The following is a 20058-nucleotide window of genomic DNA, read 5'->3' on the forward strand; positions in this document are numbered from 1 at the left end:
GAATTTTTCAGGCAGCGGGCAGGCTTGGCGCCGGCAGTCGCGGAGCTGATTGCCGCCCGCGATCGGTTCCGTGCCACCATTTTACGCAAGCAGGCCAATTAAGGGCCTCCCAGCGTAAGATGCGAGCCGTAGCGCTCAGTGCCACCTGTGCGAGCAAGGGGAGGAGAGAGAGTCGAGGCCAATGCTCTTTCGCTCATGTGCGCAAAAGAGCGTTTCAATCTCCGAGGCATAGAGCTGCCTCAGGGCGATTGAATTGCTATTGTAAATAATGAATAAAAGGTTTAAAAATTTATTTAAACATGTCCCATCTCATGTGACTGCGTCACATGAGTTTGGACATGTTTTTATATTTTTGAAACATTTTCTATTTAATTGCTAAAAACTTTAGGAATCCTCATCTTGCTTGTGGATGAGGTTTCCTAAAAAATGCGAAGGTCGCTTGCCTTTTTGCCTGCCTGCCAACCTTAAGGTTGGATGGGCAGCATTAACAATTACCTTAATCAATTCCTTAATGGCCTTAATAGACCGTTTACATATTGGCGGCGCGCAGTAGACTCCAGTATGCGCCCGCCGAACGATACAACGAGATGACGTCGGGACACACGCCCGATGTCATCGTGCGTCGGTGTGTTGGGTCCACCCCAGCACGCCGACTGAAAAATCCTGCCCTAACTGGTTCTACCAACATTATTAAGGGACAGGTCCGCTCCATGGGATTCCTTATGGTTTCCTTCATCTCCAAGAGATCACTTCACTCTATATGAACACACAGTCTCTAAAGGAACTTTATATAGGTTTATCTTTAAAAAGTCAAATTCAAAAATAACTATTTTGGATGAAGCAAGAGTATTTAATACATAGAATTTACAGCATAGGAACAGGCCACTCAGCCTAACTGATCTATGCTGACATGCTGCACAGCAGTGTATATGATTGACCAGATCAATTGTAGGCAATGAATACATTGCCATATATAATTCATAGTACTTTCTTCTAACTTTGTGTATGCTGCTCTGTGACTCAAGTATAATGTTAGGGCTTTGCCTCCCCTCTATTCTGAAAGCATTGAGTCCCTATTGGAGTATTATTATGTCATTGAATTGGACAGAACAGAAGGCAGCCATTTAGACCATTGTGCCTGTGCTGACTGAGAGAGCTGTCTAATTAGTCCCACTCCCTGCACTTTCCCCAGACTCCTGCATTTTTTTCCTTTTCAAGTACTTAGCCATTTTCCTTTTGAAGTTACCATTGAATCTATTTCCACTATCCTTTTGGACAGTGCTTTCCAGAAATATGTGGGTGTTGTTTGCATGCTGATATCGCTCACAAATAGCTGTTCTTCAATGTGTGTGATTAGACAATGAGTCATGGCAGGCATTTCACTTGGGAAGGGTGGTTGCAGCATCAGTTGCATGTGATCCTGCCCTTTTTCCCTATCCATATATGTAGTAACTGAACATGTTCAGGAGCAGGGTCACGAGTTATCTTGTCCTCCCTAATTCAGGGATAACAAGGCCAGTTTTATTGCCCTTGCTGTTTCAGCTGCAATAATCTAATTCAGCAGAAAGCAGAGATTGAACTTGAGACTTACTGCATGTGGATGGCATAGTTATTCACTGCCTTAACCAAGTGTGCGCTTAGAGCTAAAAATAAAGTAATGTTTATGCCATTTTATAGTGTTCCATAACTCTTTTACCAAAGTTGTGGTTAAGCAAACGAACTCTTGCAGAAGTTCACCCCATTGTACTTTAAAACTAAACTATTGGCGGATTACAGACAAAACTTTTACTTGTGTTTGTGAAATTAGTATAATTACTAGCATTGTGCATTACAAGTGTTGTCCAGTAGAATTTGGTGCCTAGCCACAGGTGTGACTACGGTGACACCATTTTAGCCCCATGTCCTAATTTTAGTAGGCAATTACATATTACATACACCATATACTGGCATGATACAGGCTTCACATATATATTTACTTAATAAGCATCTAACATCATTCAACAGTAAAGCCCTCTATTAAAAAGTCGCACACTCTGCTTTGCATCTTGACATTTTGTCAACCATCTTAGATTAAAGTGTGCTAACATACACCATGCGAATATGCACAACAATGGTGTCTTATTACTCATTTTTGCTTACTAACCAGATTTGCAATTAGCTGCAGCTAAATTTCCAGTCTAAGTTACCCACTTGTAGGTAATAGTATTGAACAACGCTATTGTTATTTCAGAATTTCAGCAGCTACAGCATTTCACTTTTGTTATACCGCATTTTATGTAACTGAATGCAATTAAAGAATTCTTTTTGCTTCTAATAGGAACAAGTATTCATTTTAAAAGGTTTTTCACGATGTTTGTTTTCCTTAAATTGAAGCTAATGTTTGTTTTATGTTTGCTTTTTTGCAGAGTTATTTACCTTCTTCAAATGTATCCAGTTGACTACAGTGCAAAATTACTTTTTACTGTTGCAACAGGTTCATCATCTGTATGTAAATCTTCAACATATATAACTTTATTGGCATTATATTTGCTTGCTTAAAATTGATGACAGGTGGGCCTATATCCTAACTTGATTAAAGTTTAAGAAATAAAAACAAAATCAGCCAGTGGCAAAAGTAAATATTTTGCTGCCTGTAGTATTTTGATTTAAGATATTATATTGGCATGAGGGCTGCTGTTTTGAACGCTTTGCGTAGCATATTCGGAACCAATTCCAATGAGAGAATAAAAATAACAACTAAGAAAAAAAGTTACATTTGGAGGGAGGAATTGCACAAGAAATTCCAGGTCTCCCTAGTGGTACAGCATATTGGTGCAATGTGCAGTTATTTATAGTTTTGAACCTTGTGATTTTTCTGTCATCATGGCACCAGAGAACACACAAGCAAGAATGAAAAAATAGCATTTAAGATGTTTTTTTAGGAAAAATGTTAAGTATGAATGAGTGAAAAAAAAGTAACAAATGGGTTTCATTTAGTACTCCTTTTTTTTCTAAAAGTAGGGTTTGATTTTAACTTTAATTTGCCATCTTGTTTTCTTTCCCTGTGTTGCTACATTCTGTGGGTGAGATGAGAGAGGCTGCTGGTCCATAACTGGTGAAGAATCTCAGGCACTGATCGTCTGGTCCATTGAAACACCAGTGTCTTTGTTGACTTTGAACCATGGTTATAGATTTTACGCGATGTAAGATTGGTAAATTTAAGATTGAGTAATAATCTCACATTTCTAATTTTTCTAGCCATTTGGTGGTGCCCAGCTGCCATTTTTGCATAGGAGCCGTGCTTTGCAGTGTCTCCTTCATATTGCGGACAGTGAGACAATAGCAAACATCAGTCAGCAATCATTTGAACAAGTCAAGTATGTTACAATTGCACCATTTGATAATTGCCTACTAATAAACCTTGCTTTTCTAAACCAATAAGCATTCCTTTGCAAAGAATTTGGTGAAAATGCGTTTCCAAGTTGCTTTATAGTAAATACGCAGTATTAGTCGTCCCCCCCCCCGGCATGTCAGAGCCCCATAGCTCTAACATGTTAATTGGCTGATGTTAACAAAAATGATTTAATTGAAAATGGAATAGAAAATTCTTATTTCTCTTTCCCCTGCCCCCTGGGCCTTTGGCTTAGTAAATATGCTATATATTGTGACATTGAACCATATAGATTAGCAAGGTTTCAAGTTTGATCCTAGGCCTTTGCTAAGTTAGGCAATCAGCCAGGGTAGCTATAGGACATTATAAGTAGTTTCTGAACCATCAGACTGGGGGATGGGGGAAAGAATAAGCAATTGGCTTCCCAGGACTGTCTGATGCCTGCTGGATAAATTCAAACAAGGACAAGGTCAGGCTTAGCTGTGGTGGCCCCTGTGATTGAATTACCTGCTGACAATGTCCTGGCTCACTTGAGTACAGCGCTGAAGTGTTATTGTTATATGTAAAGTATGCATTATTGTCTTTAGGAGAGATGGAGTAAATGGAAAAATATTACTTGACATTTTAAAGAAGACAATTATTGCTAAGTGAAACATTTTGGGTTATTTGTAACTCAGACTATTTTGGATTTTAACAAGCGAAGAGGGCATTCAGTAGAGCATACGCTCCGTCATGCAGTGTTAACTCAATGTTATTACAATTATGAGCTCCTCCTTGAGACTTTTCCTGACTTTGGCTGATGTTTCGTAACTACAAAGCTGAAAAAATAGATCTTTTTATTATTTGCTTCCATCTGAGGAGGTTTCAAGCCAATTCACATCCAATAACTTGCTCTGAAAGCACAGCACATATTTTAACAGCTGTGACAAATTGCTAAGACAATCCACAACATTCTAAAACAACCAACAATATTCTAAATAAAATAACTCACTACATTATTTTTTAAAAAGTCAATTCGCCCTATTTCCCAATGTTAACAGATCCTTTTAAAAGTTCCAGGATCCGGATCCACATCTTCCCCAAACACTAATCAGTTCTTCCTTGGGCCAGAGCCAATCTCTGTACCAAGTTTCGTTGAAATCCATCCAATAGTTTTTGAGATAGCATGTTTGTCTGTAAATAATATAACTCACCTTCAGTGGCAGAGGTAATCAGAGGATTATATAGTACCAACATTCTAGAAAAACTGCTTCAGAATGTAAACTAAATAGGTCACACTAGTTGTGTTAGTAAGTTAATCAACAGCACCATAACTAAAACCATTACTATGAAAGAGATATGCTTGTTTATCTGTAGAACTTGCTGATTTTGAAGGTTAGTAGAGTGTCTACTTAATTCATTCAATAAAAACCTTTTCATAATGGAACTAGCTTTAATAAATGTAATTGACCTCTGTTCTTGTAGGCGTTACCTGAAGTATTGCATTTATTTGACTGAATTTGAAATCTTGAACATACCGTACACCATTGAATCGTTCCACAGCAGTCCCAAAGAAGGCATGATCAAAGGTTTATGGAAGAACCACAACCACGAGCCTAGAGTTAGTATCAAATCCATTTATATTTTAATGTAGGACAACTAGCACAATTTATCTCTTTAGTAACGCTTTGATTAGAGAAAATGTGTTTCTATATTTGTTGCTCATCAGTCATTTGATGTGATTCACTTTCTGCTGTCTGATCTTACTATAAGACAGTATATACAGCAGTGATACACATGAAAATTGTCAGGTAGGAAAAGAGCAGCTGGTCCATCAAACTTTGTCCCACATTCATGATGGCTGGAGCATCATGACTATACACTTCCTACTCCCCAGCAGCCATGTAGTCTCCTAGAAGAGGCAACAGAACAGAACAAAAAAGGGAAGAAATATGAAACTTCTTCCAGCTCTCTCATGCTATTAAACTAGTCCAGAAGACCACATTGACCATGCTTTTGTAAACTGGCAAATTGCTTACCATTCCTAAGATGTGATTTCTGCCACAGCCAAGAACCAGTCAAGCTCTTTAAAGGCAAGCAGAGAGTGAGCACACTACACAAGCTGGCAATTTTTAAGGTTCACTACTGTCTGGGAAAAGAAAAACCATCTGACCTGTTCCTACCTTTGCATAGCTGAAATGCATGACTGCTGGTCCTCCCCAGTCTGTCAAACTGAAATAATCTATTAGTGAGTATACAATTCAACTCTTTTAAATGCCTCTGGCGATCACCACTAAGTCTTTGCTATTCTAAAGTAAATAGACCCAGCTCTTTAAGCTTCCGGATAACTAAGATCCTTTAAGCTTCCGGATAACTAAGATTCTTTAAGCTGGGAATAATTCTTGTCTCCATCTGACTAAACTTGTTCTCTCATTGAACAATTTCTCTTTTAACTTATCTCACTTCCTCTAAGTAAAAGGGGTGACTATGGGTACCCGCATGGGCCCCTGTTATGCCTGTCTCTTTACGGGGTATATGGAACATTGCTTGTTCCAGTCTTACTCACGCCCATCCCACAACTCTTTTTTTCGGTACATCAATGACTGCTTCATGTTCTTGTCTAGACCTGGAAAAATTTATCAATTTTGCTTCTTATTTCCACCCCTCCATTACCTTCACATGGTCCATCTCTGACACTTCCCTTCTTTTCCTTGACCTCTCAGTCTCAATTTCTGGTGATAGACTGTCCACCAATATTCACCAAGCCCACCGACTCCCACAGCTACCTTTGACTACAGCTCCTCACACCCTGCTTCCTGTAAAGTCTCAATCCCATTCTCTCAGTTCCTTCGTCTCTGCCGCATCTGTTTTGATGATGCCACTTTCCAAAATGGCGCTTCTGACATGTCTTCCTTCTTCCTTAACCAAGGTTTCCCACCCACTGTGGTTGACAGGACTTTCAACTGTGTCCAACCCATTTCCTGCGCCTCTGCCCTCACACCTTCCTCTCCCTGCCAGAACCATGATAGGGTCCCCCTTGTCCTCACTTTTCACCCTAAGTGCCTCCACATTTAAAGGATTATCCTCTGCCATTTCTGCCAACTCCATATGATGCCACCACCAAACAAATTTTCCCTTCACCCTCCTCAACGTCCAAGGACCCAAACACTCCTTTCAAGTGAAGCAGCGCTTCACTTGCACCTCCTTCAATTCGGTCTACTGCATTCACCACTCCCAGTGTGATCTCCTCTACGTTGGAGAGACCAAACACAGACTGGGTGACCTTCGGTCTGTCCACAAGCACAACCCAGACCTCCCTGTCTCTTGCTATTTCAACACCCCATCCTGCTGTCATGCCCACATGTCTGTCCTTGGCCTGCTGCAATGTTCCAGTGAAGCCCAACTCAAACTAGAGGAACAGCACCTCATCTTCCCATTAGGCACTTTACAGCCTTCCAGACTTAACATTGAGTTCAACAACTTCAGACCATGAGCTCTCTCCTCCATCCTCACCCCCTTTTCTATCCCATTTTTTCAATATTCATTCTCATTTCTTTATTTCTATTTTTTCATTTTTATTTTTTATCCACTTATTTTTATTCCTACTTTTATTTAAATTCATTTTTATTCATTGTTTTATCCTATTTTCAATCTTTTTTCCCACCACTGTCCCCTCCCCCCACCCCACCCCCACAAGGGCCACCTATAACTTGTTCATTTTGTTCTTTCCAGCATGCTTACCCTTGCCCTGCCATTATCGCATTCTGCTCTCTGACCTTAATGCCACCTCTAGCACTTCCTTTAGCCAGTATCACTATCGTTAATACCCCTTTGTCCTTTTGTCCATGACATCTCTGGCAATCTCTCTTTTGCCTCCACCTATCACTGGCCTATCCAGCTTCACCCCCTCCCCCCCTCTCAAACAGTATAAATTTCATTAAATTTTACTCCTCTTTAGCTCTGAAGAAGAGTTATAAGGACACAAAACATTGGCTCTGTTACTTTTTTCTCCACAGATACTGTTAGACATGCTGAGTTTTTAGCATTTTCTGTTTTTTTTAATAATTCTTGTAGTTTTCATTTGAACTTTTTGCAAGGCCACATAAGGGACCAAAACTGGTCACTCAAGAAACAGCATAGCCAAGGACTGGAAAAGGCTTCATTAAACGATTCTATTATTACAACCAAATGCCTTTTTTCTTTGACAACAGCTTTGCTGCATTGGTCATGGACCTTGAGTGATCTGTATAAAATAATACTTGGATCCTTTTTTCTCTGAATTGATTTCAGAATTGTTTCCTGTAAATAGTAAGTAGAAATAGATGTAACCATTCAAATTCACATTTATAAAGTTAGAAGATACATTCTATATTTAAAACAAAATAGTGAATGCCACTGCATTGGAAGACTTTTACACAAAGTTATATTTAGAAATTGGAGATTTAGGTCCTAGTTGTTTGAATTCATCCAGTTATTTTAAAAGACAGCACTGTATTCCTTAAGGTTTGGAAGTTTTCTATATAAGAAACTGTAATTAACAATGTTTCTTTTATTCATAGGCTGTTAGATTGGTTACGGAGTTGAGTTTGGAGTACAGAGTGTATGACCCACAGCTATGGAATGGTATTTTGCAGAAACTGCTGGCTTTTAACATGGTAAGTAAAGGAATACAGTTGAGTCCTTCTGCATGAATACTTAATGCAAACTAATAGTGCTCCAAAAGTACGTTTTACCATTTTCATTTTGAACCTATTCCTTGGGATCAACAACAACATTGCATTTGTACAGCGCTATTAACATAGAAAAACTTCTCAAGCACTTCAGAGGAATGGGGAAAACAGATCCCAAGGTATCGAAAAATAAATTAGGAGAATCACCAAGGATTGGAAGACTTATTGGAGGTGTATTATGAACGTTTCGGTGCTGAAAATGTTAAGGCAAATGAGGTGGGAGTGGACCACCGTTAAGGTGGGAAAGATATGTGGGGGCAGAAGGCAAGATTGAACAGGATACTGAAGCTACAACTTGCCTAGTTTAACCGAACATGGTAACTAAGAAGAGGGATAGAGTCAGCAGTGACTGAGCAAAGCTTGCAATGGAACAAAAGCTTCATTCTTCTCAGTGTTTAACTGATGGAAGTTAGTATTCATCCAAGGCTCAATGCTGAACAAGCAGTTTAGCAGTGAGGGTAATGGGGACTGGGAGAAATGGTTATGGGATCGAGATGGAGTCATCATTGTTGTCATGAAACTATAATTTTCATAATATTATTGTGGTTTTTGTAAAGTCAGTTTATGGGTGAGAGTATAGATGGTTCTGCCTGTGTGATTTAACTAAATTAGAGCCAGGCTGCAAGCTTGAAATTATCAAAAGAAGCTAGGGGTAAAAGGTATTTGAAATGCTAATGAGTAAACGTGGATGAGGCTTTAGCATGTGGGACGTGGATGAAATTTGCATTTTTAGATAAGTGAAGGAGTTGTTTGGGTTTCAAAGGGATGGTAGGATGTTTACAACTAACAAGGTTATTATGTTTATTTTTCTCAAAAGGCACTGACCATATTGGCAACATGAAAGATTTTTATATTATAGGAAAAGTACGTTTTCAAAGACATATAGAACAATAGAATTTACAGATTAAAGAGAGAGAAACAAATATAAAGAAGGAAGGATGGTGATGTTGGCCAGATAGGAACTAAAAGGAGTTTGTAAAAGTGCTTTGGGAAAGCCTCCAGCCATGTCTGCTGTGTCCAATAACTAAAGTTGGAGAAAAGCCTTTGGAATTCCACTGTCGATTGGGTGTTGTGGTAAATTTGCTGGCTTGGTATTTAAATTTAAAATCTATTTTGGACTGTTGCCTTAAAGGGGGTGTGTAGTTGGGAGTCAGTTTAATTAGGAATTTTGAGATTTGTCATAATAAATAACTAATCTTATGTATGTGCTTGAAATCTTTTCTTGTTAATAAATGTTTTAATTCAGTTTTTAAAATCTCTAAATGTGTTAGTGGACTCATTACTTCTGAATTCAGTACCCAAATCTTCTCGTAATAAATACAAATTGCAAAATTGTTGTGATAGTGTGCCCAAGTTTCCGTTGTGCATTTGGTCTGCTTAGCACACATCACCTGCCATGTCATAACATTATACATTTGGAGGTTGACCCTTTGTCTGTGAATGATGTAGCCAGGGGGCAGCAAGTAGAATGTATGTGGAGGGGACCAAGGGTAGATTTTCAGATGACTTCATTGATTATGGTGCAAGTGTGGGAAGCAAGGTCATTGGCAGAGCTGCTTTGGATGCAGTCAGATAGGTGAGAGAATTTATATTGCATCTTTTACAACTCTCATAAGTTTCCAAAATGTTTCACAAGCAATGAAGTCCTTTTTAATATAGTCACTGTTGTGATGTAGGGAAACACAACAGCCAGTTTGTACACAGCCAGGTCCCATAAACAGAAATGAGATAAATTATCAGATAATTTTGTTTTTGGTGATGTTGATTGAGGGATATATGTTAGCCAGGGCATCTGGTTGGTGCCCTTGCTTGTCTTCAGATTTTTTTTTATTCTTTCATGGCATGTGGGCACTGTTGGCTAAGCCAACATTTATTGGCCATCCCAATTGCCCTTCAGAAGGTGGAAGTGAGCTGTTGCCTGGAACTGCTACAGTCCATGTGGTGTAGGTACACCCACAGTGCTGTTAGGGAGTGAGTTCCAGGATTTTGACCCAGCAAGAGTGAAGGAATGGATATATTTTCAAGTCAGGATAGTGAGTGGTTTGGGGGGGAACTTCCAGGTGGTGGTGTTCCCATGTATCTTGGGTTTAGAAGGTGCTGTCTAAGGAGGCTTGTTTATGGATGGGGTGCCAATCAAGTGGGTTGCTTTGTCCTGGATGGTGTCCCGCTTCTTGGTTGGTGCTGCACTCATCCAGGCAAGTGGAGAGTATTCCATCACACTGCTGATTTGTGCCTTTTAGATAGTGGACAGGCTTTGGGGAGTCAGGAGGTGAATTACTCGCTGCAGGATTCCTAGCCTCTGACCTGCTGTTGTAGCCACAGTGTTTATATGGCTAATCCAGTTCAGTTTCTGGTCAATGGTAACCGCCAATATTTTGATGGTGGGGGAATTCAGTGATGGTAATGCCATTGAATGTCAAGGGGCGATGGTTAGATTCTCTCTTGTTGCAGATGATCATTGCCTGGCACTTGTGTGGCACAAATGTTACTTGCCACTTGTCAGCCCAAGTCTGGATATTGCCCAGGTCTTGCTGCATTTGGACATGGATTGCTTCAGTACCTGAGGAGTCGTGAGTGGTGCTGAACATTGGGCAATCATCAGTGAACATCCGGACTTTTGACCTTATGATGGAAGGGAGGTCATTGATGAAGCAGCTGAAGATGGTTGGGCCGAGGACACTACCCTGAGGAACTTGTGCAGTGATGCCCTGGAACTGAGATGATTGATCTCCAACAACCACAACCATCATCTTTTGTGCTGTTATGGCACAGTGGATGGCAAATGCCGAGCTGCTCAAATTCCAATGGGAAACTTGAAACAGCTGCCACAACTACTTTGCAATTTGCGTTTTATTTTGAGATGCGTGCCTTGAATTCAGTAGTAATAAGTCCACCAAGGTTTAAAGGTTTGTTTTTTTACAAAACTCAAATTAAACAAAAGATTTTAAGCACATACATAGGTCCACAAATTACTACTATAATAACTCCTAAATCCCCTAATTAATCTGGCTCCCAGTTACACCTTACACCTAAGGCAACAATAAAACAAAATATAAGTTTAAGAGACTCAGGCAAAATACCCAATACCCTGGACAGTGATATTCAAAGTGAGTTTTCTTAGCTTCGGTTCCAGTAGACAGCAACTTGATGTACAGAGGCTGGTGGCTTTCGTATTTGTGTTAGATCTTAGAATGCCTTCTCCCTTGCACATATCTTTCTCCTTTATACATGTTTCTCCCTTTTTAATGTAAATCCCATTATTCCAATATGTCTTTGCAACTTTACTTTTCTCATAAAATTAATCTTTCATAAACACACTGTTTGGCTTAGCTTCTTTTAGCTAGGTATACCATCCTATTATTTCTTTGAAATTCAAACTATGGTAATTTATCTAAAAATGCAAATTTTCCTCACACCTCACATTCTAAAACTCAGCCATGTTTATGTATTTAGCATTTCAAACCTAGCCCCAGATTAGCTGTCTCAATTCAATTAAATCCTCCCCCATACACACAACCACACAGAGAAGCTAATCCAAACCCCACTATTAACCTACCTTTACAATAAATCACAATAATATTATAATTATTATATTTCATGACAGTGCGAGGTGTGACTCCAGCCGGCGGAGAGATTTCCCCCGATTCCCATTGATTCTAGTTTTGTTAGGGCGCCTTGATGCCACACTCTGTCAAGTGCTGCCTTGATGTCAAAGACAGTCACCCTCACCTCACTTCTGGAGTTCAGCTCTTTTGTCCATTTTTGGACCAAGGCTGTAATGAGGTCAGGAGCTGAGTGGCCGTGAGCAGGTTGTTGCTAAGTAAGTGCTGCTTGGTAGCGCTGTTGATGACCACTTCCATCGCTTTGCTGATGATGGAGAGTAGACTGATGGGGCGGTAATTGGCCTGCTTTTTGTGTACAGGACGTGCCTGGACAATTTTCCACATTGCATTTAGATACCAGTGTTGTAGCTGTACTGGAACAGCTTGGCTCAGGACATGGCAAGTTCTGGAGCACAAATCTTCAGTACTATTGCCAGAATGTTGTCAGGGCCCCAAGCCTATGCAGTATCCAGTGCCTTCAGACTTTTCTTGATATCACGTGGAATGAATCGAATTGGCTAAAGACTGGCATCTATGATGCTGGGGACCTCCAGAGGAGGCTGAGATGGGTCATCCACTCTACACTGCTGGCTGAAGATTGTTTCAAATGCTTCAGCCTTACCTTTTGCTCTGTGATAGGTTCCCCATCGTTGAGGATGGATAATGTATAGATTATGTGCTCAAGGTTCTGGAGTTGGACAAACCTGTAACTTGCAAGCTCAGTCAAAAGTCAAGGCTGACACCAAAAGCGCATTAAAACAAAGCCAGCTTCATAGAGCTGGACAAGAGAGGAGTATTAGAAGAGGTGTATGCAGTTGACTGTCAAATTTTGTTTATAACACTTCAATGAAGCTACATGGGATGTTTTACTGTGATGGGGCACTACATAATTGCAAGTTGTGTGACACAGGCTGCAGAGACATCAAGGAGGATAAGAGGGATATTGCACCATTGTCAAAATCCAGAGAATGATGTTTGTAACTTATCAGGGCTTTTCTATGTGGTGGCAGAAATGGATCAGATGTTGTGTTGAAATTTTACCAAGCTGACTGTTTCATTAAGTATGCTGTAAGTACTGAAGTTGCTGTGAAGTCAATAGTTGCCATTATAGTTTTAAGTATTTTTGGAGAGCAAAGTTATCTGTCACTACTTATGGTGGCATTCACACAAACATTTTCAAACACATGGGCCAGGATTTTACAGTTGGCGTGCAGGGTGGGCCCGACACACCGGTATGTAAAATGACACGCGTTGATGTCAGGCGTGTATCCCAACATCATTGCGCTGTCTTGTGATGTTTCGTTTGGTGGGCGCACGCCGGAATCAGCTGCGTGCCCGCCGATAATTGATAGGCCTATTAAGGCCATTAATGAAGTAATTAATGCCAAGTTTACGCTGCCCCAATTGGCAGGCAGGCGAAAAAACCAAGCAGCATTTACGTTTTTTAGAAAACCTCATCCACGAGTGGGATGAGGTTTCCTAAAGCTTTTATGAATTAAATAAAAAGTTTCTCTGAAAAATAAAAGCATGTCCCATCTCATGTGACACAGTGACATGAGGGGACATGTTTCATTAAATTTTTATTGATTTAATTTATTGTTTTCAAAAGTGCTCCAATCCCCCTGAGTCAGCTCCGTGCATCAGGGAGATTGAAGCGCTTTTTCGCGCACACATGCGTAAGAGCGCTGGCCCCAACTCTCCCTCCCCCGCCCACACGAGCGCTACTGCTCACGTATTACACTGGGTGGGTCTTAATTGGCCCGCATGCGTAAAATGGCAGTACGGAGCCGATTTGCAGGTGGCCGTCGGCTCCACGATTGCCCCTGCCTGCTCCCCCCCCCCCACCCCAAGCCCACCCGACGCGGGAAAAATTCAGGTAATTGATTTTCTTTTCATTATTTTGGATATTTTTCCAGTTATCCCCTCCTTTTTCCCTCTGCCACCCGCCATGTATTATCCTATGATCAAAAGAATGCCTTTTACCAGGTGACTACTCTGTAACCAGCTTCTTTTCCTGTCTCCTTTGCAGCCCACCTGAGGTTAGAAATTTCCATTTGCTGACATGCATCAGCCTACTTTCCAGTGTAGCATATTGATATAACAGTCATATATATCTTCTGGGTTGTGAAAGGGAAATCAAATACGTTTCTTCAAGCTTAAAAATATAATAGAGGAGCAATTGTAAATTTTATCTATAACCAAAATAATTTGTTTAATGCCTTTTAGTATTCAAAAATCTTTGGAACGTAAATGGCTTGTCTTCAGAGTTCTATCTTTTTTGCATCACTAAATATTTACTTCTGTTTAACTGAGGCATGAAGCTTTTGTACAAAATTCAACATGTTTGTATGTTATAGATCAACTATTTGAGGAAAGTTCTTGTTGCAGTCACTGCAATACTCCCTTTGTGGCAGGTAAGTGCTATTTTTCTCTGCAAACTATTGTAGATGGATTACTGATCTTTTTGCATATCATGGTAATGGAGCATGGGCATTGTCATTGTTCTTTCCCTAATATAATAGAGATAAATATGGCACTGGTACTGCAGATTTGAAATATTATTAAACATAACATTAACCATTGACCCATTTCTCAAGTAATGTTGTGTTATGTTCCAGCTCTGTTCAATTAAATGCAATAATTATTTTTATCTATGTGCCAATAAGCTACTGAAGCCTTTTTATTGTTAGCTACCACTGAGAGAAAGAACAAACAATATGGGGCTTGCCTAATGTGTGTTGCATAGAGTGTTGATTGGGGAAAGGTTATTTGGCCTGTCTTTCCAGCAAACCAGATGCAATTCACAGCATGATTAGTGCTCCACAAAAATTCAAAGAACATAATCCAATTTCTTCATGACATCCGAACATAAAGGGGACTGATATTATATTTCATGTTTTCTCAATGGACGTTGTAGTCTTCTGTAGGGTATTTGACCTGTGTCAAATGTGTCATTAATGCAAGTCCTACAAAAGTATTCCTTTGGAGTTATTAGTAGCTAATAAATATAGCATTTCTGTCCTGATTTTTCTACCCTATCTACTCTTGCCAAACTTTTGAGGCCTTTATAATCTCAAATTCTGTAGAGGTTGATTAAGGAAAAGCTTAGAATTCAGAAATTCTGAAAGTCTTATAGTTCCACTTTACTTATGTCAGTGAAGTATGGCTGCAGCTCCCTGAGACTCACCTAGTGAATGACTAATCCATACAAACCAGGAAGATAACAATTTTGATCCATAGTCTGATCTGAATTAATTATTTTCAGTAGTAGGGTTTCTACAATTAAGCTACAATTAAGCTGTGTGCCCCTATTTTAGGGAGGGATTTTTTTTAAAAAAAACTTATTCTCAGTCCTGATTTGTCACCCTACAAATCCTGCTGGAAGTTCATTTTTATGGATGTTGGATGAGGGCAGATGCAGGCTCTGCTATGATGTCCTCTTAATGAAATAACCCGTGAAATGTGACATCAAATGAATAATGCCCTCTGGAAGGGAGCCCTGGATAGCATCTGCAGAGCTGCACTTTTTGAAGGGAGTCCTGGATAGTACCTGCCATCCGCGGAACTGCACTCTATGAAGGAGTCAATGCCTTTAAAAGAGAGGAGAGAAATTAGCTGAGGAGACTCAGAAATACAATTCACTGTGATGTGTTAAATGAAGACTATTGAAGCTTTAGATGACCTATTACAATTGAAATACTTTTTAAAAAAAACTGAAAAAGAGCATTTAATGTAAATCATAATTGTGTAGTAAGCACAGGAGATATAACTGATTGAGATGTTTTTTTTAAAAAATTGCCCGCCTGCATAAAATGGCGGCATGGAGCTGATCACGGGCGGCGATTGGCTCTGTGATTGCTCACACCCAGCCTGCCTGCTGCCTGAAAAATTCAGGCCATAGTGTGGCTAGGTACCAATATGCATGCAGACATGTTTTCGATGAGCATAACTTGCCCCTCTTCCCTGCCCTCCTTCTCATATGCTCAGGTATCTCCTGTCCACTTTCTCTCTAATCCATATGCTTGCATGCACTCAGTTTCTATCTCTTCTATTTTTCTCCACTTTCTTTTACCCTCATACTAGCCCTTGCTTTCGTATTCCCACACAACTCCCTCGCTCCACTAACTGTCTCCCCAGCCCTTGCTTCTTCACTCTAGAATCAGAAGCAGAAGGAAACAGCAGTAATTTAGCTATGCAAATTAGGCATGAAATGGAATTGATCAAATGTGATAATCCTTTTGCTGCTGAGGCAATTTGGCTCTTTGAATATTATATTTTTTGTTTACAGAGGAGCATTTGTCAATACTGAAGCACTATCAAATGACTGATTTGTTTTTTTGCTGTGATAGGTAGTTTTCATTTCTTCAGCTGATAAACTCTTAAATGTTCCACTCAATAATTAAAAACCTTGTTCTGCTTTTCCACTGTTCTGGTTAATGTTTAAGAGTCATAAATTTACGTTGTGCAGATTCCAAATTTTAACAGAGCATGGCGTAGTGTCATTCTTGCACCTTTCCTTTCAGGTATGTAAGAAATTTTTAAATAAACCTTTAGCATTTTTTAAAACTTAAAATGGCAGCCCAGTGAAAGATGTGCACCCTATAAACTAGATTTCTGTTTTTTTCTTTTATCCAGCTTCGTGTCCCCCAAGTCCAAAGCAATTGGAGGCTTGTTATGAGTCATTTGTGCTCTTGATCAAGTAAGTGCTGCAAAATAAAATCTTATGTCAAGTAGCTGAATAACTTGTATTCACCCCACAGTAATGTTTTATCCCAAGAAATTGATTCTAAAGATTTGGATCGTACCTCCTTAAAGGTACCTCCTTTGGTATTAATGAAACCTACCCAACCTTCCACTGAGGGGGAACCTGTTGAGGTTAGTTTGAAATTGATGAAAAGCATCTTCGGTCTGACTCTCAGGATGCAGCCGGTAATTGGAGAGTGAACAAATTTCTTTATTTACAAGAGCACTTTCATCACTATTTGAACGTACTCTCAGCAGCATTTTTTTTTCTTAGTTTGCCAGCTAATTGCAATTAACATATGTTTATTCTTCTGCCATTCTTTGGGATTCCTGTACAATGATGATTTTGAGCATATGTAAAACGTATAAATTGTTATGATCTCATTCGAGACTAGTAACTGAAATTGCTGTTTTTTTCTGAAAAGAATGAAGCCACAAGATTCCAGTTTAAACTAAATAATTTTACTATACAAAAGTCAAACAAAACAAACACTAAATTCTATCTCAGCTAACTCCCTACATTATAAAACCTAAAATTAACATAAGGTAAACATGAATTATTAGGCAAATTGTGATCGATTATAAACTATAAATTACACATTAAATGGCATTAAGTACAACTAAGACATATTTTACAAATTGGCTCAACAGTCCACTGTATTTGTCATCAATCTCAGTCAAAGTCCTTCAAAATTCTGTCTTTCTCATGAAGACTTTTAGCTCCTCTTCTTCTAGGACTTAACCTGATCCTTAGCTGACAGCAGCACACAACCTACTCAAGTTCCATGGGCACAGTCTTCACCAAAAATGGCAATGCCTGCAGAACCTCCTCAACTCTGTTTATGATGATCTGGATGGTGTAGATCCACCAATGTTTTCTTCAAGTACCAGAATCACCTGCAGCAACTATATCTTTGCTTATTCTCTGCTTCTGAATTTAGCCTTTGTCACCTTCGGCCTGCTTGTACTGGGCTTGTCATCATGTGCAGAGCTCTGATGGCTGTCTTTTTATATAGTTTCGACCAGCAGTTTTGGTAACTGGGAGGATCACTTTCCCTTTCCTTGGTTTCCCTTTTTGATTAGTGTCTATTTCAAAAATACAAGCTTTGATACTACAAATTCCATCACAAAACAAATAGAATATATGCGGCCAAAGTGTCAGTCAGACTCAATGGTGGAACTGTTGCACCTTACTTCAAAAGTCTTGGATTCAAACCCTGCTCCAGAACTTGAGCACATAACTTATCCTGACATTTCAGTTCATTTCTGAAGGAGTGTTACATTATCAGAGGTGTCTTTGTTATGATGAAATATTAAACCATAGCACTGTCCATGGAGTTGGAGTAAAATAATTTATGTTTCTATTTGAAGAGCAGGGAGCCCTGTAATTAGCTGACATTTATCCCTAAATTAAAGATGTCAGAACAGAATATTGGCCATGTATCTAGTTTGTTGTTTATAGGAACTTTACTGTGTGCAAATAGACTGCCACATTTGCTTACATAGTAACTCTAACTATTCTTTAAATCATTAACTGTGAAACCAAAGATATCCCAAAGATGTGAAAGGCACAATACTTTTCCCTTCGTTGCATATGCCTCTTTTACTATTAAAAGCAAATAAGGGTGATTATTAATTTTGGCTTATTATGTTTTAAAAACTGCTCATACCATTAACTTTCTGATTTTTAAAGGTGTCCGATTTTACCTTCAGGCTGGCAATGCTTTTCAATATTTGGTCCATTGTTGAACGTTTTGGATTCAGTAACTTTTCTGTCCATTTACACTTGACACCACTCTTAGCAGCTTTTTGTTAGCATGATAACCTTTCTTTCAGATAAATATTTTTAAAGATTGTCTAAATATTTACATGGAGTTTTGTGTGTACAGAAAGTCTGTTCTAATATGCAGACAGCAAATGATTAAGTACATGGAGGAATGTGTCTGTTTTGACTTTGCCATTTAGCCTTAAGTTCTTGAAGCAAGCAGGCAAGAAATGAAAGCTAAAGACAAAGTCAAACGAAGGCAAATGGTATATTGATTTTCATTGCAAGAGGGCTTGAGTACAGGAATAAGGATGTCTTACTGTAGCTGTACAGGGCCTTGGTGAGACCATACCTGGAGTATTGTATGCTGTTTTGGTCTCGTTACCTAAGAAAGGATATACTTGCCATAGAGGGAGTGCACTGAAGGTTCACCAGACTGATTCCTGGGATGGCAGGATTGTTGTATGAGGAGAGATTGGGCCGGCGAGGCCTGCATTCACTGGAGTTTTGAAGAGTGAGAGGAGATCTCATTGAGACATATAAAATTCTGACAGGGTTGGACAGACTGGATGCAGGGATAATATTTCCTCTGGCTAGGGGGTGTCTAGAACAAGGAGTCACAGTCGCAGGATACGGGGTAGACCATATAGGACTGAGATAAGGAGAAACTTCTTCATTCAGAGGGTGCTAAAACTGTGGAATTCTCTACCATAGAAGGCTGTGGAGGCCAAGTCACTGAATATATTTAAGAAGGAGGTAGATAGATAGATTTCTAAACTCTAAAGGTGTCAAGGGGTAAGGGAAGAGCGCAGGAGTACAGCTTTGAGATAGAGGATCAGCCATAATCGTTTAAGGGCTGAATGACCTACTCCTGCTCCTATTTTCTATTTTTCTATTGTGTAGTTAATAGACCCTTAATGGAAAATACAAATGTTTAATTTGTACAGTATTTAAAATGATCATACCATTTCATTTTCTGATTCTGAAGGTGTCCTATTCTACTTGACCTTGACCTTATTGGCATTGCAAAGCAGTATGTACAGCTGGAGTTGTTGGCGTTTGCTCTGGGTTGTCTACTTCTTATTCCTTATTCTGAGAAAAAGAAACAACAAATACAGGTATGTGGTTTTGATGCAGTAAGCATGAGCCATTTGCAGTGCATTTGTTTTGCAGTAGGAACAACTAAACTAGTGATTTGCAGTAAAGGACAAAAAATGTACTTGTAGAACTAACCAAATTAATTTGATGGCATCCTTAATATTTCAATATATCTTATGAAACTTGATTTAGACTAGAGCTGTTAAATAAATAATTTTATATTCCTAATTGATTAAGCGAATAGAATTAAGTTGATGTCACATTACGTTACGGTCTGCATGGCAATGTGTGAACCTACCAATAGGATATAAATATTAAGCAACAAACAAGCTAAGATTCAAGCATATACCTGTTAACATTATAGGAAGTGTAGTGTTTAACTCACTCCAAAGAGCACAGTGGGTATGCCTCCATCACATGGACTGCAATAGTTCAAGAAGGTGGCTCACCAACATCTTCTCAAGGGCAACTCAGGGTGGGCAACAAAGCAGTGCCAGCACGGCCTTGTCTGTGACACTCTCATGAACACTTTTTTTTTTAAGTAATTTTGTTTAATTTTTCTTGTTTTTTGGTTGCAGGGATTCCTTTTGTCAGTTGATCCTGTGACCCTCTTGCAGCAAGTTATCGATCACATGACAACAGGCGAGGTTGCAGGATATGCATTCAAGGTAAAGTGGTTTATTGTACAGAAACAAAAATAATATGCGATAACACTGATAATACTGCATCTATAAAGACAAAAAGATAAGTCACACTTTAGGTGCTATGCTT

At 39.3% G+C, this 20058-nt stretch overlaps 1 protein-coding gene across 1 annotated transcript in view; it reads left to right on the forward strand.

Moving 5' to 3' along the window:
• The window catches only part of kntc1 (kinetochore associated 1), a 137336-nt gene that overhangs the window by 108560 nt on the left and 8718 nt on the right, over window positions 1–20058 (forward strand). The window contains exons 53-61 of the mRNA XM_041203049.1: window positions 2406–2484; window positions 3238–3356; window positions 4835–4970; window positions 7909–8004; window positions 14039–14095; window positions 16150–16204; window positions 16317–16380; window positions 19178–19307; window positions 19866–19955. Coding sequence (XP_041058983.1) covers window positions 2406–2484; window positions 3238–3356; window positions 4835–4970; window positions 7909–8004; window positions 14039–14095; window positions 16150–16204; window positions 16317–16380; window positions 19178–19307; window positions 19866–19955 — 826 coding nt within the window. The remainder of the gene's footprint in view (window positions 1–2405; window positions 2485–3237; window positions 3357–4834; window positions 4971–7908; window positions 8005–14038; window positions 14096–16149; window positions 16205–16316; window positions 16381–19177; window positions 19308–19865; window positions 19956–20058) is intronic.

The sequence above is a fragment of the Carcharodon carcharias genome, chromosome 13 (assembly GCF_017639515.1).
Source record: "Carcharodon carcharias isolate sCarCar2 chromosome 13, sCarCar2.pri, whole genome shotgun sequence".
NCBI lineage: Eukaryota > Metazoa > Chordata > Chondrichthyes > Lamniformes > Lamnidae > Carcharodon > Carcharodon carcharias.